We start from the raw sequence: 16,271 nt of genomic DNA, 5'->3' as shown, positions 1-16,271 counted from the left end.
TTTACACGTCCACAGATACATCTCTGACAGGTGTGAAATTCGTTTTTGTCCATGTGGCTCAACAGAGAATAAATCTGCAGTGACGTGAGGTGATAACAGCGATTTTAATCTAAAACAAGCAGTGTGTGCCCAGCTCAACGTCCAGCCAAATCCTCTCTTTCTCACAAGCAGGGAATCTGGCAGAGAAATGTAGTCTGTTCGTCACTGGAAGGGCATGATGATGGCAGCCAGGGCCACTTCCTGGCACCCTTCTCCCTGATGGCTATCTGCCCAGGACAAAAAAAAATCCCATTTTGTGCTTGGGACAGTTAAAACAGGACACCATGATGGTTATGCTCAGATGGAAGACATTAGGATAGAGTGTATGAGAGTGTTTTCATAGAGTGCATGTGATGCTGTAACAGGCCTTGAAATGGCTTTTCTACCATCGCCATTCTTCCTGACACTTCAACTAGCCCATTTCTTTCAATCTCACTCCTTTTCCTAATTTTTAAGTTGTGTTGATGCTTGATAAAGCCTGCCACTTCCCTTCCAAATGTTATCCTTTGATTCTGTGGGGTTTGTTAATTAAGAACCAGTCTCCCCATTCACAAGAAAGTCCAAAACATAACATTCACCAGCGAAGAACTATGTAGACAAACTGCAAATGTAGGTTCCTTCCGGTTAATGAAGTTGGAGGAACCCTGAGATGATTTTTCAAATCGAGGAGGGTAGCAGGAACTTGATTCACATCCAAACACCACCGTGAGAAACAGTGATCAGAGCAAAGGGCTCAAGTGTTTGACGCACTCCCCTCACTTCCTCTCATTCCTACCTTGCAATAAAAAGTCATCTGAGGTGGGATTGCCTACGCAGACTATTTCTGTCTTCCAGCCTTCATGACATCCTGTATCCCTTTTCCTCGCTGATTTTCCCCCTACAGGTTTGCATGTTTGTTTGTGTGTATTGGAAGCAGGCCTTTAATCATGTCATTTTTCTTGTCGTCTATGTGGGCACATGAAAGAGACTGTGCCAGGGTGTGTTTATATATATATACATGTGCGAAAACGTGCGTGCAAGCATCGAGGATGGGACAGGTCGACAGGACGTGACTCACTCGGCCACAACAAAACCCAGCAACATTTATATCCCAAAACAAGCCTCGTTCACATCTTGAATTGCTTGCATTCGTGTCAGTCCGGTTTGGCCACTAGAGCAGGCTGTCAGGGCGAAACACGGCGCTGCATCCAAACATGGTCCAGACGCAGCAGAGAGCCTCACCATCTGTCAAATAAAGCTCTGGGACACGGTTTCACCACGGCGACGTGCACAGACCTATGGATGGCCTACAGATGTGCAGGCTGCTGCAGCTGCAGTGACAAATAATAGAGGCAGTGGAAGACGTGTTAGGAGGAAGTGCTTTGTACCAATACTGTGGGAAAGTGTATCATGTTACCTTTGTTTCAGGTGAATTATGTTCCAGATAGTCTCTATCATTTTGTAAAATGGATGTTCCTACAGAGCTTTAATCAACACTGTTCACATGCACAGCTGCCATGATCATTACTGACTCAGTGGTGGGCGGGTACTGTGAGACACACTGGGAACATTACAACAGAATTAATGTTCATTATGAAAGAGATAAAACCACAAAGCCAGTGGTTCCCAACCATACCGACAGCCCAGCGAGATGAACTCAATATGTGGAGATATTTTCCTCATCAAATCATAATTTCTAGTTTTTCAAATTTGTTGATCTTTCTGCTTACCCCCTGGCAACTGCAGGAGAAGCCCTGGTTGGTAATCACTGACCTAAGCCATCTCCATCAAGAGAAGAGTAAGTTAATTAAAAAGTTGTCACTTACAGTATTTTAAATAGTTAAGTTAATATTATATTACTGTGAAATTATTTGATATTTTCAGTCCCCTAAATGCTCCATTTCCCACCTGACCTCTTGTGTCTGCTTTACCAGCTTTAGTGTTATTCACACTACTATAATTCATGTGTGTAATGACATTTGTTATCAAACATGTAAGAAGAGTGTGATTTATTAAATGACAAAGGACAAAGCAAAACAGAAGTAAAACAGGGTCAAGGGTGCCTCTTGCCCTTTCTATCGTTTCCCCTACCTCCTCTGGTTTGGGAGCCTAGAAATGGGGTTTCCAGACCTGTCAACAGATGGGATCCAAGCCTCCCTAAATCCCGCAATGCCCCATGGCTCCCTGAACAGTCCTTAAAAACAAGTGTTTTCTCAAGAGTCACCAAAACATAAAGACAAAAGCCTGAGACGGATACAATTCAATCAAAAAGGCCCGACAGCTTTTCCAGGTGTTTTGAGCATGTGTTTTCATGTGGAGCACAAGGTCAAGGACTAAACGCTAAAGATTTATTTTTCATCAAAAACAGTGAAGCATTTAAACAAAACAAGATGTTACTGAAAGTGATAGAGAGGCAGCATAACTCAATGACAAAATGTTGATTAAATCATACATGTAATTAAAACAAGCAGGAGAGAATACATACATGTTACAATCACTCCTCAAGTATGATTGCTGATATGATTGCGTATAATTATGACCAACGTATTATAATCATGTGCATATGTAGAAGTTCATCAGCAAGAGATTCTGTCTTCATAACTCTTCAGGCCAACGACAGCGTAACATCTTGGTGACAGCAGGGGATCAAAGAGTTGCACCAGCGCAGAGAACGATAAATCCTTCTGCAGGACACGAAGACACACACCCAAAAACAATAAGAGACATTACAGCTGAATAAAAAACACATGGATGTAAAAATCTTGATTCTCTTCCCAGTTTGTGACCCCTGGCATCCTCTGCTGTATGTTCTCACTATGAAAGATTTCTCTATTGAATCTCCAGAGAAGAAACATCTGTGCAAATATTGTGTCAGGTGGACTCCTGTTCATGAGTAAAACAAGTTTGTCTTCCTTGATGGCTAGCTGTTTAGATTTACTGTAGGTCTGTAAGTCTTCAGTACGGCTGCATTCATACAATCTCTGCAGAATGGGAAGAACGGGAAACCCTCCCATTATTCCGACTGTTCACGCATTATTCCATGCTAATCAATTCAAATACACCATGAGCTCCTTAGCTAGGGAGGAGCTAGGAGTTCCTTAACAAGTGAAACCAGATACAAAGAGTGTTTAGCTGCTTGTAAATGAATTAGTGTTTATATTGATTTTCTGAACAATAATATGTTAATGCAGTTAATACAATGACGATACTAACATGCTGATGTTTAGCAGGTATGTTTATAATGTTCACCAATCTTTTTTTTTCTAACTTCTTCAACTATTGCTAATTAGCAGTTAGTACAGCAAGTACAGCTGAGGCTGATGGGAATGTCACACATGTTGACCTGATGATGGCGCTATATGGCAAGTTAAGGGGTTACCAAAGTTATGATTCACCCTCTGGAAACCATGAATGTCTGTACAAATCTGTCTTGGAAATCCATCCAATAGTTGCTTAGATATTTCAGTTTGGGCCAAAGTCGTGGACCGACTTACAGACCAACATCCTATCCCTAAAATCAGCATACACAACACTATTTTCCTTTATTGTTTGAGGAATAAAAACCTTTTGGTCCTTTGACCTTTCAGCAGACATCACGTCCACACAGAGACACAGTGGATGCATACATTGCTTAATAAGTGCATTATTGTTTGACTATATTAACACTGGAGCAAAGGACTCTACGGAAACATGCAGGGATCTACCGTATGTTTCTGGATAATAATCACAGCTCCTGCTCAGAACTTTAACAACCTGATCTGCATGTGTTTATATCCTGAACCTGCTTCAGCACACTTATCATCATATAGATCATATTCACACACATTCATCACCTCCTCTTGGTCCTCCTCTGCTCCTCCTCGAGGGAGATCCCTCAAAGCTGACCAGCGCTCTTGACGTTATACAGTTTGATTACATGACCCTATTAAGGAAGTCCATCTGACACACAGCCACACATGTAATCACAACTTCAAAGCTTTCGGCTTGTTCAAATCTCATCACAATGACTCAGGCTACAGATCAGCATGTTGTGTTTGGCTGCAGAAGCAAAAGACTTTAAATTGCAGGCTGGCTTTAATTTAGCCGACACCTATATTATTGTCAGTGGTCTGAATCAAAAAAAGGTTTCCAGATTTCAGCTGAGAGTTCTGCGTTCTTTGCTTTCATCATCTGGGAAGCAAATTCCAAATCCCAATCAACAAGCTGTACAAGCAAATTATAAAAGACGAGTCTGGCTGAAAAAGGAGAATAAGTGTGTCACACGGCTGCTGGTTAAAATCACTGTGAGTTACGGCTGCACTTGTTTCAGTGTTTGTACAGTTTGTGTGTTTCATTTTTATTTACTAGTTACTAGTTTACTGGTTTCAGCTGCTGAAATGTGAATATTTGCTGTTTTTCTTAGTTTCCTGTAATAGAAAATAGATTATCTTTGGTTTTGTACTGTTGGTCAGATAAAACCTGCAATTTGAAGACATCACCATGGACTCTGGGACTCTCTAATGGGCATTTTTACTATTTGCTGACATTCTATTGACCAAACGATTTATCTATTAATTGAGAAAATAAACTGCAGGTTACTAGGTCCTAAAAAAATCCGTAGTTGCAGCCCAAATTGAAAATGTTTGCCTAATATAGATTAATTTTGAGTATTCCGGGTTCGGCCAAAGGGGGTTTATGAGTTCACGGACAAGTCTGAGTCACATTTGAGTCGGTATGTTCTGAAGCATCGCGGGAGCAGAGCCACACCTCCACAATAAATGCATATTATTTTTACGATGAATGATTGATGAGACTGAAATGACTTTACCTGTTCTTTCAGGTAGCAGAGGCGATCGAGGAGAATTAGACCTTCAATACACGGAGCCAAGGCCACCTTCAGCTACACAAAGATGATGACATGAGAGAGGAAGGCTCTTTGCATTTATTTCATTTCATGTAAGTGTTTCCCACAGGGACCTTTCCATCTATCTGATACGAAACAGAACTTTTCTTGTAAGTTGTCCCATTTAGGCTACTCCCAAAACAACATCCTAAAACCCACCATGACTAGTGTCTCCCCAGTAGCTGGTGGTCGATCCCCAAAAACCATTTTACTGCTTTATGTCATGAAAGAAAATTGGTATGTTAGTTGACACCACAATTAGTGGCCTGAGCTGAAACCAGAGGCTGGTTTTCTTCCCAGTCTGTACAATCATTCCTGTATTACTTCCCCCCGCAGACGGTGATGATCTCACTTAATGGTCTATTTATTGGCATTATACATGTCACTTTACAGGAATGAAAATGTTTTACACAAAGTAAGGGTTTAAACAGGTTGTTGTGGCTGTAAAGTGTAGGATAAGGATTTAACACAAAGATGCTGTGAGGACATACCATATTAAAGGCATGCATCTCGCCCATTCGCGGTCTGTATGTGTCGTGGTAATCCTGGATGTCACTGTCAGAGAGCTGAAGAGAAAGAGGTTTCGTGCATGTGAGTCAGAATATGGCGGCTTTGAATGTGAATCCAGGGGAATAAACACGAGATGGAGCGAGATGGAGCAAGAAGGAGCGTGTGAAGACGAGTTGAAGCGGGAGAAGTGGAAGAAAAAGAGGTTTATGTCTCTTGGAGTTGTGAAGGACATAACACAGACAGAAATACGTAATCCTTATTCCCATGGATACACAGGGCAACCAGATGACAAAACCTCAACATCCTGGTGCCTGGCAACATCCTGAACCAAGAGATCAAGTATCTCAAGCACCTGTATAGTTTACTAACCTGACATGAACTGGAATAATTTCTAAATAAACACCAGCGAGGAAACATTTCCCCTCTAATTGTGCCAGAATCATGAGCATTTCTCCTACGGTTCTTTGTTTTTTTCTGTGTACTTTCCACAGTTTGTTTCTGGAAGGTGTAAGATGACTGTAATATTCTGGTCCTGACCTTTGATTCATCCAGCTCCAGTCTGCGTAGAGCTCGGCGAACATAGTCCACGAAAGATTTAGTCTTGGAGTAGACATTCCCGACTCGCTTCTCACTGCGGAGCGAACACACACACATTACATCATTTACTCAGAACATCTCATTTCTGCCCAATGAAATAAACAAGATTCACTCCTTTAGTTTCATGTTGTGTCTCCTGTTTTTTGTTTCACGTCTTAGCAACCAGAGCCAAACTGTTAAACGCTTCTAAAGGACTAAACAGTGATGAATAGGTGCTGCTTAGGGAAAAGTAATGGACATTCGATCCTGATCTGATGTTAGTCATTAAGCTGAAGGTCACGGAGCAGAGGGGACCAGGCAATGCTTTGATGGCGTCTGCACCGAGCACATTTGATAAAGGCTCTGCAGTATTTACTTCTATGATTCAGTTTATTTAGAGTGAGGAGAGCAATGACCCTCATCCGCCAGAGATCAGAAAATTCTGAGGAATTAGGAATGCAAAATAACAACAGTTACTCATGCTTGGAAAGTAAAGCATAACAAAGTGGACCAAGGCCAAACTGCAGTCTATTCTGCCTTTTCTGCATGTTCTTCACAGGGCTATATGAACAGAAAAGGTTCATTTCTACAGTACATTACGGGTATGATTGTTTATTTTTCTTATAACTATTTGGTTCAAAACTATCAAGAATCCACAAAAAACACTGAAAAAGGAAGCAGAAAAGCTGAATGCAGAAAAGTGACACACCAAGCCTTCAGTATCCTCTATGCCATTAAGTACCTGTATCTGTGCACATATTCAACATATTCCTTTTTTCACTTTTCGACATGCAACAACTCCCCTCCTTTTTTTCCAAATATAAGAAAAAAGTGAAAAATGCAACACAAAATTTCCTACAGCCCCAAATGACGTCTACAAATCGCTTGTTTAGTCCGACTTAATGTCCAAGACTCAGAGATATTGTATTTAGAATCACATTAACACATTTGAGAAGCTGGAACTCTGCAAATGTTTGTAATTTCTGCTTGAAATAAATTGATCAAATCAAAATTGTTCTTGATCATAATCGACCACTTTGTTTCAGCACTAAAGCTAAAACCTGGTCTACTGCAGAGTGCATGTGACTTTTGTTTGCAAGTCTTGGTTCGTTTGTAACATAAATAAACCAGAAACAAAAACTTTTTCTTGTTGAGAGAAAAGAAAAGAGCAGTAAGCGAGTTTTAATCCATCGACCTGCTACTGAAACATGGAGCTCTACCTCTTTTTCCGCAAAGCACGTGTGTTACTGTATGTGGACACTGAGAAAAATATTTAAGGTGCTAGAAGCTTGCTGTAATTTCTCATATTAAAGTGCTGCCAGATGTAAACTGCTGTTACCTTTTAAAGGAGCTGTAGTGATCCCTCAGAATAACATGAAGGACCGCCCGGTAAAACAGAGACTCCATCTGAATCTGTAGAAAAGGTCAAACTTCATTCAACAGAAAGCAGTTTACTGTGTTCTCCGTGTAAGAAGTTTGTTCCTCCCTTGTGATTCATCCAGCATGTGTGCGAATACTTGATGAATATTTCTGACTCTTTCAAAGCCTGATGCAGAACTAGCAAGCAATCAAGCCAGCCCCAGTTCCAACGAGTAATCAATCTTACCGTGATTGCATTAATATTTATAAACATTCCGTATTAATGGTGGTGTCGTGTATCAGCTGTGGCCCGCAGCACCGAGCTCTACTTTTCAAATAAACACGCTGTAGTCAATCACAAGACTTAAAACAATAGCAGAATTAATGGGCTGATTGTTTGAATGCATGCAGAAGATCTATGAGGAAGATAACGCAGACTTCAGTGATTATTTCTGGTTTGACATAATTTAAGGATTTGTTTTGATGGGTGTAAAGTTTAAAGACATTTAACTCCCATTCTTGTGCAATGATGACAATTCATTTATGATACAGATTACAATTAGCATGCATGCCTTTACTTACCCCTTGGCCGAGTGAAACTCTCTCAAGAGCCTGTTTTTTTTAGACAAAAGGTAAAACGTTAAGACAAAGTATTTCTTGGAAAACACACTCATTAAAGTATCACATGGCCTGCTTATAACCTACTGTAAATATCTTTTGTTACAGACTGACTGATCCTTGACAACAGCCACTACAGTCTGAGGATCTGAAGATGTTTATGTAGGAAAGATGCTGCTGTGCACATTTTTCGTGGTGTCCTCCGAACTCACCAAACAAGCAGACATCCGGGCGTTTCTGCCGCAGAACCAGGACTGGTCGCGGAGGTACTGACTCAGAGGGAAACCGCACGCACCGCGCAAACACTCTGTGAGGGAACACACAGAGATAATGAGGGTAAACTGACTGGGGGCTTTGCAAACAAGTGCAATCAGTGGGTACGAATTTTAAATATTTGCCAGGGAAATTGCAAGATAGCAGGAGAAGGAAACATTTGAGTTTTGATTTATCAAAGACAGAGAATTCCACCCTCTTCTTTTTAGTGACTGTCTAAGATCATCTAAACTGGACTTGAATGATTATTCAAATAATTTACGAGCAAGTTTATGTGTTCAACCAGGATCATAGCTTAGCATCAAGACTAAAAGTAGGGGATAACAGCTAGCCTGGCTCCGGAAAAAGGTGACAAATCACCTACCAGCACATTATATCTCTTTTCTTTAATCCATAGAAAAACCAAAGCGAATACACACACACACACACACACACACACACACACACAGATTCCCAGTGGGAGGGTACCGAGTGTGACTACTTGACAGCCTGCCATCCTTTTCGTGTCATTTCTAAAAGGGTCAGTGACTGAGGCCAAGGCCCAGTGAATCCAGAGGGAGACAGTCAAAAGAAGCAGTAATAATAACATGCGCAGCTGCGGCCGGCCGGGTTCTCACAAACCGCTCTCTGGACACGCTAACTCGTTAGCAATCAGGTTAGCTTCCCTTCTGCTCGGCACATGGCATGCTGACACAGGCCCCCCCGGAGGCAACTGAAGTGGACAAGCCTTTCCTCCTGTCCTCCTGAAGGGTAGATTACAGTACGTACACAGAGCTGTTTATAGTAGCTGGCCTCATGTTGGCCATAGAGTTCACATCTGAAGTGGCCACGTACACGCTCTGCCATTCAGAAGGACAAATATTTCTAATGTCCTGGTGTGCTGGTGTACACTTACAAATATTCTGTGAAGAGACACGCTGGCTCCAGACCACAGACGCCTGAATGTACTCATCTTAGAGCGGCCATCGTTGTGAGTAAACAGCATGAGATTGGAGTGCTGATTCCACATAAGGTACCAGACATGGATGATGCATTTAAGGAATTACTTCATTCCCAAATGAGCTGCTTACATAAATGTATAACTGCCTTCTATAATGAAGCTTTTCAGCTCTTTAGCTCTTTTTTAGGGTGAGGTAGGCCACCACAGGAGCTGGCCTGCATCCCAGACTACACTGTAAGGCCAACAGTGGATAGAAAGTGTGTGTGTGTATGAGCGCCTTTGTTCACTTCTCTGAAAGATCAAGCATGGAAAGGAGTGTTTTCAATCAGATGTCGTGATATCATTTTCCGCTCTTGGCTGAAGCTACGACGGGGCCCTGATGACGTGAGGGTCGAAGGTCATGCTGTTAACAAGAGATGACGCGATACTGTATCGACTGTAGCGAGGGCTCTTTCTTATAAATATGCAGAGGCTACAGTCACAGCATGAGGACACATGTAGACGATTTCATACCTCATAAACGAAGCAGTGAAGGAGCACGAAACGAGGATGATATCAGTCTATTATCCCGCATTTTGGCGCCTGAATCAACCTCCAAGGTGAGGCGGTTGTGGAGGATGATTCAGTGTGGAAGTCCAGGATAACTAAATAACAGCAAGCCCTACTAAACCAAGATTAAATACTACACACTAGTTGCACAATAAATCACATCAAATTGAGTCCCTGCTCAATTAAAAGGTCAAAAAACTTTCATTTTCAGCCGTCTTAAAATCCATAAATCCACTCTAATGGCTCAAACAGCGGCTTTCTGAGCTCAACTCAATCTCCAGAAGTGTAACTTGGCGGAGTCTCCAGACTCTCAGCGGAACATTTGACTTGTTTACTATAAAATATGAGTATAAGTGTTTATGTGGCTTTATGTGGGAAGATGATGTTTCATTTCAGATTGGATCAGAGTGATGAAGTGAACGCTGCAGGTGTCTGAGGTGGGATTAATGGAGAGAAAAAATGGAAGATCTGCATACAACGGAAACCATATGTTTTCAAAAGTGGGTGGAGTGTGTGTGTGTGTGTGTGTGTGTGTGGTTTACCCTGTCCAGGGTCAAACTCCTCAGACAGCAGGTGATAGCAGCAGCCCACGCTGCAGACTGCAGCCAGCTCCGGTTTAGCCACAAACATCCTCAGGGTGCTGGGAGCCAAGTCGCCACACGTGTGCAGGCCAACCATGACCGCGTCCTGGGATGCAGGGAAAGCACGCAGAGAGAACAGAAGAAGAGGAAGAGGAGGGGAGGGGTTGAGATCGATGGTGAAATTTATTGATGATGACGCGCTGCAGATTTGGCTCCTCAATAACATCCCACACTTGCTCCAGTAATGCAAACTCCAGCTGCTGTGACAGACGTGTAATTTCAGGAGCCGCTGTGGGAATCATGCTCTGCTACTATGCTGCACCAAAACCAAATCTATTTCCAACATTCACTTTTGGCTTCTTTTGACTTGTGGATTTGCTCACCTCCAGCTCGTTGATGAGCTCTCGGAGCTCTGTTTCCGCAGTAACGTAAGACGTGAGGGGTGAAAACACGGTGCTGGCGCCATCGGTTCTGTTCTGAGCTTTCCTCTCCAGGTTCTCCCTCTTCCTCCTCTCCCTCTCCTCTGCACTCAGTTGGTTGGGGGGAACTCTGGGGGATGTAGTGTGTATCACATCCACTGACAGGGCACTGAGGAAGAGCTCCTCTGTTTCTGGGTTTGGCCCTGCAGGGTTGACATCTGATAAGCCGATTAACACCTTCTCCTGCTCGTCCTCCCGTGACACAGCTCCAGCCCCATCACCATATAAAACCTCATCGTCTCCATTCATTCCAGGCTTTATTTCGATTAACTCCTGCTGAGGTGAATGTGTGGCCTCGCCCTGTGCCTTCACTGCCTTGCTGTGTTTCTGGTACGCCCTGGAGAACTTCTTTAGCTTCCTGTTCCTCTCCTGGGCTCCGTGGGTGTTGGTGGTGGAGGAGTCGATGCCGTAGACCCGGAGGCTGTACTGCAGAGACAGGAAGGAGCTCAGGTAGCCTTTTCCCGAGCCTACATCTATCACCTGGGCGGGAGAGAAAAGACGGAGGGAGAAATAAAATACAAAATGAGGTTACTTCGATAAAACTTCACGGTTCTATCAGAAATGCTTCTCTACCTGTTTGACTCCACAGCGCTGGGCCAGACAGGCCACCACCTCAGACATGGACTGGACCTCATGAGATTTCTTAGAATTCATGAACTCATCTGGCTCCAGCTCAGCGCCTGGGTTAGACAGAACAAAAAAAAGCATGTCATATCCATATTCATCAATTCCATAACAGCATCCGTTAAGGTTACGATTTACGCTGGACATTCCTGGACTATCCTTGGCTAGTTTCCTTCTCTCAGCATGAAACAATGTGCTCAGACCATCCATTTGTCCGCACCTATCTCTTCCCTGTTCTCTCTGAAGGTCTGCAGAAGCTCATCCCTGCTCATACTGACTCCAAGGCCTGGGAGAGAGTGGGCCTTGGCCGCCTGCAGCAGTTCACAGGTATCAACCAGCCGGTTTGTAACATTGCAAAACCCAAAGGTGGTCCTGGATTGCTCTGTTTAGGGAGACAGACACAGAAATAATGGTAAAGTTGCAAAAAGGATTTTCATGTAAATAGCAATTGTTTTATGTTGTTTCTCTGTGGTAGTGCTTTGTATTTAGTTCTGTGTGTATGGTAGATATTACAAATGTACACACTCATTCAAATTTTGCATATGTTGCATATGTGCTGGAGCTGATATCACTTAAAGTGTAAGGTCATCCAAAACTAACATTTTGTCTTGCTAACCCTTAGTGGTATCCAGCCATCCAGATAGTTTTGGTTTTATGCTGCATGCTGCCACCACAGTACAAAGGAGGGGAGTGCAATTTTGTTTGTGGCACTTTCAGCACTGAAAAATTACGTTTTAAAAATTCCACAGCAAGATGGATAAGCCACAGACCTCACTGTGAACAGTTTCCATTGAAACTACTTTCTGTTGAAGAAATAGTCCCCATGAAATTAAAGTGGCCTATCTCAAAAACTGGGCAAAGAGATTTTCTTTTCTTTTTGTATTTTGGGCGACTCTTTAAATAAGACACTTTCCCAAGCAATGCATTAAAAAAGATCTGACTAGAAAATAAGATAATCAATTAACTAACTGGAACAACTCCAGTTGCTGGGTTTTGAAAATGTCTTTTGGCTGCTGTTTATACTTTCCATTTGGTAATAATGCAATAATGAATGTTGTTAATCCATCTTACATCTTATAAACCTTTTATACAGTATATCTTATTAGAAAGTGGCACCCACGATGCTCCTCTACAAAGTTTCATATTTCTAAGGCATCTGTGTTCTTATTCCCCCAGACTGAATGTATTTACCTTCAGCCTTGGGTTCTGGCTCCCTCTGCTGGTCATTGCATGATGAGCTAATGGTTGACAAGACCTCCTGAGGTGGCACGGCAATGAACCGGTTCCACACGTCGTGAGTGTAAAACTCCACAGTGTGAGCATTGGCGATGCTCAGAGTGATAGACAGAAACCGCTTGACTTCATCTATTTGACGTTGGATTTCTGTGAGGCTGCATGAGGACGATATCATGTTAAAAAGCTCTCTAAAGAGGACCTGAGTGAAGCACGTAAGAAGTCGTCCACTGCTGATGTACGCCTAGGCATTAGCAGTCGCAAACACTGTTCGATGATTTGACAATTTATGCTGCAATTTTTTAAATAAAATATACGTTAGCGTATATACACCTCTTTCAGTGTGTACAAAAGACACACCCTAAATGCGTCTGTGTTAAATGAACCGATTCAGAAATTTACATTTTTTAAGACATTGGATGCTGCGTAATCGATTTTTCATGTCTGCCTGATGCCGTGTATACGTAATCACCCAGCGTCTGTACGGAAATGCCATGCAGCCCGAATCCCGCATGAGTGTTGTAAACATTTAACCTTTCCTGGTAAGATTTAGCTGAAATGGCACCGACAGATCAAAAAATGAAGAATAAGAAGTTTACAGCGAAAGATGGTAACTGGAAGAAATCAAAAAATAACCCACAGAGTATCAAGAAAAAGAGGAAATGGGTTCCCGAGCATAAAGTATTCGAAGGCAGTGTTAAAGAAGGTAAGTTTATGCTTAACACAGCTAATAGTTAGATTCTTGACGGTAGTTTGGTTAATTCACCCAGCTGTATTTAAAGAGAAAGACAGCCAACAATGGGGCACAGTCTATCGACACATCTATGAAATTCTATCTCTAGATAAACATGATGCCAAACTCAACTAAGAAATCCCTCAATTTAAAATTATATTTTGACGTGACGAATATTGATCGTAGTTTAAGCCTTTTTAAAGTTATTTTACAAAGTATCTGGGTCATCTAATAAATTCAGCATATGATGGTCCACCAAGCAACTCTCCATCTAAATAAAATATTGACTTAATATTTCATGGAATGCCTTTGTCTTCTATTTTCAGGTCAAGGGTTTGCTTTAAAGAGGAAGCAAAAAGTCCAACATGAGTACAACAAGCTGCTGCGGAAGGAGAAGAAGAACCCTGTGTCCAAACCGTTGTACACAGACAAGTACCCAGAACACCTCAGGCATCTGTACTTGGCCGAGGCAAAGCAACTGAAGGAGGAGGCCTGGAACAATAGAATGAACAGGAGCAGGCTAAGAATGAAAGTGCAGGAGAAAGGAGAAGAGATGGGCGAAAATGATGCTGCTGCACACCAGAGTGAAGCTGCTGATCCAGATCCAGAGGTTACTGGTGGATCTGAGCTGACAGATTCTGCCATGGGGAACCCTGAACCTACAGCAGCCTCAGAGAAAGAAAGGTGAGAAAACGTCTAGACTCGCAGCTCTAAAACATAATTCTCACATGAGGTGAGCAGTTTAGCCTGAATTTGTCAGATTTTTAGTGACTTAAAGTGATTGTATAAAGAAAAATACAAAAGATAACAATGTTACAGGAGTGCAATGCTAAATCAATGGAGTACTCTGACTAGTGGCGAGTGCAACATCTATTTATTCATCAGGTTATTGCCATATATTTTTAATTTTGATGTGCTGAAACTCCAAAATGTAAACTCTTTCAGAAACCACAGAACAAACCTTTTTAAGCTTGACAGCAATGCATTTTTATATCATCCACTGAGTTTTTAAGGTGTCATAAGTGGCTGTTTTCAATCTACAGACAGAAATCTATCAGTTTAAGTGGAAACATTAAAATAGCCTAAATTGGAGTGTAGTTTCATTATTTGTTTTATTCTTCTACTGTCAATTTTCAAGCAGATTGGGAAACACAGAGTAATACTGCCTTTTATAATATTTTCCAGTCTTCCAATGAGCAACCGCATGAGGAAAAAAATGCAAAAGAAGACGTCCTACCAGAAGACAAAAGAGGAATTTGAGAAAATCAAAGAAAAACGGAGAAATAAGAAAGAGGTTAAGTGTTTCTCTTTATTGTTAATAATTATTCTTGAAAAAATAAGGTCACCAATTTATTAATTTGTGACTGCAAATCAAATCTCAGTCTCAACTATCTACTGACAGGTTGTCTTATTCTTTTGTATTTTTTGTTTAATCCCAGGAATATGAGAAGAACAAGAAGCAGAGAGAAGAGGCCGTTCAGAAGTACAAACAGAAAAAGACTGAGACGTTTCAGATGCTGAGCAAAAAGACCAAGAAAGGACAACCCAATCTGAACCTCCAAATGGAGTATTTGCTTCAAAAGATCCAAGGAACTGGGAAATGACTCTCAAGTCATAGCGGATACCAGAAAATTCATGGGAAAATGGACCTTGACTGAATTTGACTGTGGTATTTATTATGTATTACGATTACCTGAGGACCATCAGGATTGTGCTTTTCACCCAAAAAACACTCTTTTCAGTGGTGTTTTATATGTAGAGTGGTAATCTAAAACCAGATTGCCTTTTTACTTCTGCATTGTGTTTTTCTTTCAGTATTTTGTGTATGAAAACCTATTGCTGTGGCCCATTTTAATCTCAGGCCACAAGAGGGCATTGTAAGATATGAAGAGATGGGAAAACATGCTCATATAAGACATTTTTAATCAATAAATATTAGAGTTTCCTGAACAGTCAACTAGTTTTGCTTTTATTAACCCTTAAAGATGACTCCAAAGTCTGTAATGTTCTGATTCAACTTTTAATGCTCAGCTGCAAGTAGCTACTTTTAAATTCCTGATAAAACTCCTGTCAGTAACGCATTAACATTCAAGATACAAGTGGTCTTGAGTCTGCCGTCGCCATAGTTACAGGCGATGTTAACACACATGTAGCCTGCATAAAGAGAGTTCAGGCTGCAACCCCCTCTCTCTCTCAGTGAGGGAGCAGCGTGTGGACGCAAGCTGCAAAGCCTCCGGCAGCTTCCTCATGACATCACATGGTTGCAGAGTGACTTCTCTAACATTCATCTGTGAGGCAAGACTTCCTAAACACAGAGCGCAATCACCGCTGAGAGCGGAAAAAAAGACTTCAGTTTCTTGTGCCTATCATTTGTAAAAGGTAAGACCTTTTCCTTCTGTTTCTGGTTTGTTTCAAGAAGGGATTTGTAGTTCTCTGCAAAGCATGTTAAAGCTGTGTATCTGGTTAAGATGGGAGCCAAGGTTGGTAGCAGAAGTTTTCCTATCCTTCATACTTAATATTTAGAATAGTGTAAGAGTTTATGACAGTAATGTTATACTACAGAGGAATTTATTTGTGTTCAAAAAGTCTTTTGAGGATACTAAGAGGAGCACAATGTATTTAATGTCCAATTTTCAGCCTTTAAGCATTTAAGCACTTTTGTTTGCTGAAAAGCTGAAACTCAACGAATAAAACCAACTTTTCCATCACAAGAGGTTAGTTGACTCATCTTGACTTCAAAATCCTGTATCTGCATCTCGAATTTCACTTGATGTTTGCCACTTATTTAGAATCTGACAAGGGTCATGAAGTTGTGATGAAAACAAGAAATGGCTGTGAGAGCACAGAGGTGGATACGTTGCAGCTCAGCTTCAGTTCAGCTGTGATTCTGCTTCTT

The 16,271-nt window shown here is 41.6% G+C and overlaps 2 protein-coding genes across 2 annotated transcripts; one reads left to right on the top strand and one right to left on the bottom strand.

Moving 5' to 3' along the window:
• Window positions 1-2,507: 2,507 nt before the first annotated feature.
• On the bottom strand, window positions 2,508-12,835 carry mettl25 (methyltransferase like 25). The gene is made up of 12 exons (XM_070929155.1): window positions 12,601-12,835; window positions 11,630-11,791; window positions 11,359-11,465; window positions 10,690-11,265; window positions 10,268-10,412; window positions 8,176-8,270; window positions 7,928-7,957; window positions 7,326-7,399; window positions 5,948-6,041; window positions 5,392-5,466; window positions 4,826-4,897; window positions 2,508-2,702 (listed from the first exon to the last, which is right to left on the bottom strand). Exons 1-12 carry the CDS (start codon window positions 12,818-12,820, stop codon window positions 2,595-2,597), a joined length of 1,758 nt encoding a protein of 585 aa, XP_070785256.1. The 5' UTR covers window positions 12,821-12,835; the 3' UTR covers window positions 2,508-2,594.
• A 300-nt stretch (window positions 12,836-13,135) lies between these two features.
• Window positions 13,136-16,063, top strand: ccdc59 (coiled-coil domain containing 59). Its single transcript, XM_070929147.1, has 4 exons — window positions 13,136-13,348; window positions 13,702-14,059; window positions 14,561-14,669; window positions 14,815-16,063. The coding sequence occupies exons 1-4, from the start codon at window positions 13,201-13,203 to the stop codon at window positions 14,977-14,979; spliced, it is 780 nt and encodes a 259-aa protein (XP_070785248.1). The 5' UTR covers window positions 13,136-13,200; the 3' UTR covers window positions 14,980-16,063.
• Window positions 16,064-16,271: the final 208 nt, after the last annotated feature.

This window comes from Enoplosus armatus, chromosome 22 (genome assembly GCF_043641665.1).
Source record: "Enoplosus armatus isolate fEnoArm2 chromosome 22, fEnoArm2.hap1, whole genome shotgun sequence".
Taxonomy (NCBI): Eukaryota; Metazoa; Chordata; class Actinopteri; order Centrarchiformes; family Enoplosidae; genus Enoplosus; species Enoplosus armatus.
This window is presented reverse-complemented; position numbering and strand designations above follow the sequence as displayed.